The 4,061-nt window shown below is 38.6% G+C and overlaps 1 protein-coding gene across 1 annotated transcript; it reads right to left on the bottom strand.

Annotated features, from left to right (window-relative positions):
- Positions 1-1,258: 1,258 nt before the first annotated feature.
- Positions 1,259-2,272, bottom strand: P2RY14 (purinergic receptor P2Y, G-protein coupled, 14). The gene has a single exon (XM_009710427.1). It carries the CDS (start codon positions 2,270-2,272, stop codon positions 1,259-1,261), a length of 1,014 nt encoding a protein of 337 aa, XP_009708729.1.
- Between the last annotated feature and the right edge of the window lie 1,789 nt (positions 2,273-4,061).

Below are 4,061 nucleotides of genomic sequence, written 5' to 3'. Positions count from 1 at the left end.
GCTTTTGTGGGTACTTTATACACTGGTGTGTTTTCCCTGTACAACAATAAACTCAAGCAAAAAAAAAAAAGCTGCGCTGAAAAATGCACTTAAAAAAGAGATTATATTTATATACAGAAGGTTGGTGGCTTTCATTTATTACCTTTGTACAGAGAGAAATGCTTTATCATCATGCCAAAACCATGAGAAAACCAACAAATCATTCTTCCTGGATTTAAATATACCCCAGAGTTTCTAGACAGCTCTACTTGTGCATTTTCAAACGACTCCTTGAGTGTTCTTACCTCCTTCTGCAGCAACGTCAAGGGAGTTACTAAAATCTCAGTCAGTTTGGTATGAACATTTTTTGCGTACATTATGTTATTTCAGAAAAGTCCTGAGAAATATGGTACAGTGTAACTGTGCTATTTAGTTTATAGAAGGATCATCTTTAAACACCTGCTTATATGGAGCATCACATTTTATAGAAATATTCTGACATTTGGTGCCCAAGGGTGACGAATAGTCATGTTTAATTCTTAATTTTATGGAAAGTTTCCCTTAAGGAAACCTATATATCTCTCTCTAATTTTACCAAGGGTTTTTCAGGCTTTGTACAGATCTTTGAGGATTTGATGTGTGGGTTTTTTCCCCTTTTTTTTTCTTCCCCTGATCTTCCCCCCCCCAGTTGTTGGAATAGAGTCCTTCCTTAAGCTGCGCGTTGCCTTCAACTCTTTTCTTTGTGACCTGGTAAATACAGGAGAGAGCTTTCCCTCAGGGTCTCAGTCCTCTTTTTGTGGGCTGGTGGAGGCCAGGGCAGAGACTTGTGCTGAACTTCCTCGTGTTGCTTCTGTGGGGTCTGCTCCAGTCAAGGAGGAGGTATCAGTTGTTCCCATCGTCACCTGTGTCGTGCCTGGCTTCGTGAGAAACAACAGCACATGCGATTGTGGGGTCTGTTGGATAATCCTTTCAGAGAACCATGGCCTGGAGCTCCAGAATGTGTTGTTCCAGTTATTCCTCTCTCTTTTTTTTTTTTTTTTTTTTTTGAGATCCGGATAGGTCATATCACACCATAATGCAATCAGAGCATCAGCTGAAGTAGCACGTAGTAAATATATCGGCAACATGCAATAATGTTTTTATACAGAGAAACAGCACTTGATATTTTATGCTGAAACATTTTTTTCCATTTTATTACTGGTTCTCATCTGTTCAGTTTCTGAGACATTTGCATTCTTGAATAACTTTCTGAAATGTGCATTATTTTACAGACCTGAACCTACACTATGTTTATACTTTCCCGAAGTGTGTTTGATCTTCTGGATTTAGAAATTTCAACCTCACTTGAAGTTTTCAGCTTGAGATGCAGTTTTTGATACAGCTTTTCTTTAAAAGGTAGGCAGAGGAAAAAATAAATAATGGGATCAAGGCACACATTTGCAGCAGACAGTGCAAGAGTAAACTCCTTTGCATAGAACAGATTTTTTTTTGACTGGCAGTTGAACTGTGAGCTAGTTTGACTTAAAGTGTATGGTATTCTGCAGAGGTGATAGGGTACAAAGCAAATAACAAATACAAACATGATACTGAATATATTACGGCTGGTTTTTCTCTTGGTCACATCTGAGTTCCTTCTGAATCTTTTATAAGAGCTATATATTTTTTTTGATATAGAAGTGTAAAAAATGATTAGCAGAAGAAAAACAACCCAGAAAATCCCTGTGCAAATATAACTTGACGCCTTGTGCCACTGCCTGCCAAGCTCACTTTTAAGACCTATACATTTCCTGGAATAATTTTCTTTAGTGATTTCATTAGTTAAAATCATGTTTGGAAATGATATAAGCATTAACAATAACCATATGATTATAGAGACCACCTTACTGTAGTTAACCGTGTGAACAAAGGAGGTGAATAAAGGCTTTACAATTTTGTAGTATCTGTCAAAACCTATGAAGCCAAAAAACGTTATCCCGATATACATGTTTGTGTAAAAAACAACAGCAGAGTATCTGCACACAAACATGTTGAGCTGTGGAGGTGCAATTTCTGAATCGGCAAGGATTTTGAAAGGAAATGTCAAGCTCATTAGGAGATCAGCAATGACAATGTTTTTGAGATAGACAATGAAACTCTTTTTGCTAGAAACATACAGAAAGATCCATGCTGCCACACCATTCAGCAAGAGTCCTACTATGAAAATTAAACTGTAGACCAGGGGAATGACTGTCTTAGTTACTACTGTGCTGTGGCTGCAGTTGTTTTCCGAGGAGTTTGTGCTGGAGTTGAACATCTTACAATATCTTTGTTCCTAGAAGCAGAGAAAGATTATCTCAGTAAGATAAAATGGTGCTATGCTTTCCATTAATTAGTATAAGATTTCTGCTCTAATTTCAAAATGGACTTGGCATACTTATCAGAAATGACCACATTTCCAAACCGTATCATTTCCAGCAGAGTCACGTAGTGAGTATTTTCCACATGGTACCATCTCACTTTTTGATGATGTTCAAGGCCATACTGCTGTTTTGAACAGAGAATCTGTTTGCTTCTCCATTTGACTTCGATCTATTGTCTTCAAGGCCTGTGCTGCCCCTTCTCTACGGGTATAAGTCTATGCACTGCGAACTAGGAGGGGTCTGAGCCATGGTGATTTTGTGGCTTTAAATACATCTCATTAACCCTTACAGACCAGTATGTATTTTTAGCACTGGTTTACCAGGAAGCATGTGAGGGATATGAATATTCCTTGTACAAGTGTTCTGTTTTGTATGCAGGCATAAAACCCGCTCTTCTGTTAGTGAAGTGTGGAAATATCTACTGTATGCCAAAATTGTCTAATGTTCATTTGAAAGACACTCGTATGTGCAGCTAGCACAGTTTGCTTTAAACTTTTACTTTTAGTAACACGACCCACAGGAGTGTGTCTGTGTCTTAGCATAATGTAGGAGCTAGAGCTGTCCTCTCAAGTAATTCAGATTTAAATTTTAAAGGCTCTCCAAGAAGAAATCACATCTGCTGTCTGCTTTTCTTTGACAGAATGTTTACGGGGGTGGATTGTCCTCTATCGGGAGGGCAGAACAGATATAGATATAATGCTGCTGTATTTGGTAAATGAAAACCTAGGCAACTGGAAAGTAAGTGCCATGAAGCTGGGGAAAAAACCTCACCTTCTCTTTTAGAAAATAAAGAATTTCCTATTGCCACAATTCAAAGTCAGTAGCTGATGCCTCCGTGTAGCAGATTGGAACCTGAATGCAACCTTGCAATAACTAGAAATGGATATTTTCTTTCAAATAGGTGAAATTGTTTCCTTTGGTATATTGTTTTCTGTATCTCTTTTGCAGACACTGTAAAGGCCGACCAGCTTAGATGCTCTTCTGGCACTTGCATGGAGTAAGTGGGGCAATGGAGGAGGTGTTACACATGTTCACGCCCAAAGCCTGCAGTTAATCTTTTCCTGGTAGGCCTCCCATACGAGGACCTGCCGTCCTATCTTTATGTTTAAGCTCTAGTCATCAAGGCATTTGTTTTTCTTCAGTTGGGTTTTTAAAAGAAAAAGATGGTGTGGAGAGTGGGTGTTATAACCACTGTGTGAATAGGTGCGTTAGGATTAGGAGGTAATAATGCATAGGGTTTGGGGTGATATTGTTAAAACTAGAAGGATTTCTTGGAAAAGCACCAATAGTGAATGGCATTTTTATTTAAGATGGTAACACACTGTATTTAAAAACTCTTCTCTTCCCCTTGCTGTCTGCTGTGTATGTGTTCTCTTCCTCCTGTCAGGCTGTCTAAGCAGGACTCTCTCTCTGCGTGCGATGTGTTTAGAACTTGTTCCTGCTCTGTAGGGTTTCCTAAAGCAAAGTACCTGGTGGCAGATCTTTCTACGCTTGGACTTAATAGCAGATATTAAATGGCTTGGGAAGTTCATGAAGTATTCCTTATACTGAGGCATCATACAACAAAGGATTATTTCAGAACTATGTGGTTAGAGATGTGGATATTAAAACTTTGTAAAGTGTATTGTGTCTATGCAGCATGGAAGACACCCTAGACAAATATTACATTTGATACCAGCAGAT

This window comes from Cariama cristata, unplaced genomic scaffold (assembly GCF_000690535.1).
Source record: "Cariama cristata isolate BGI_N322 unplaced genomic scaffold, ASM69053v1 scaffold24701, whole genome shotgun sequence".
NCBI lineage: Eukaryota > Metazoa > Chordata > Aves > Cariamiformes > Cariamidae > Cariama > Cariama cristata.
The sequence above is the reverse complement of the archived record's forward strand: the minus strand, read 5'-3'. Positions and strand labels throughout refer to the sequence as shown.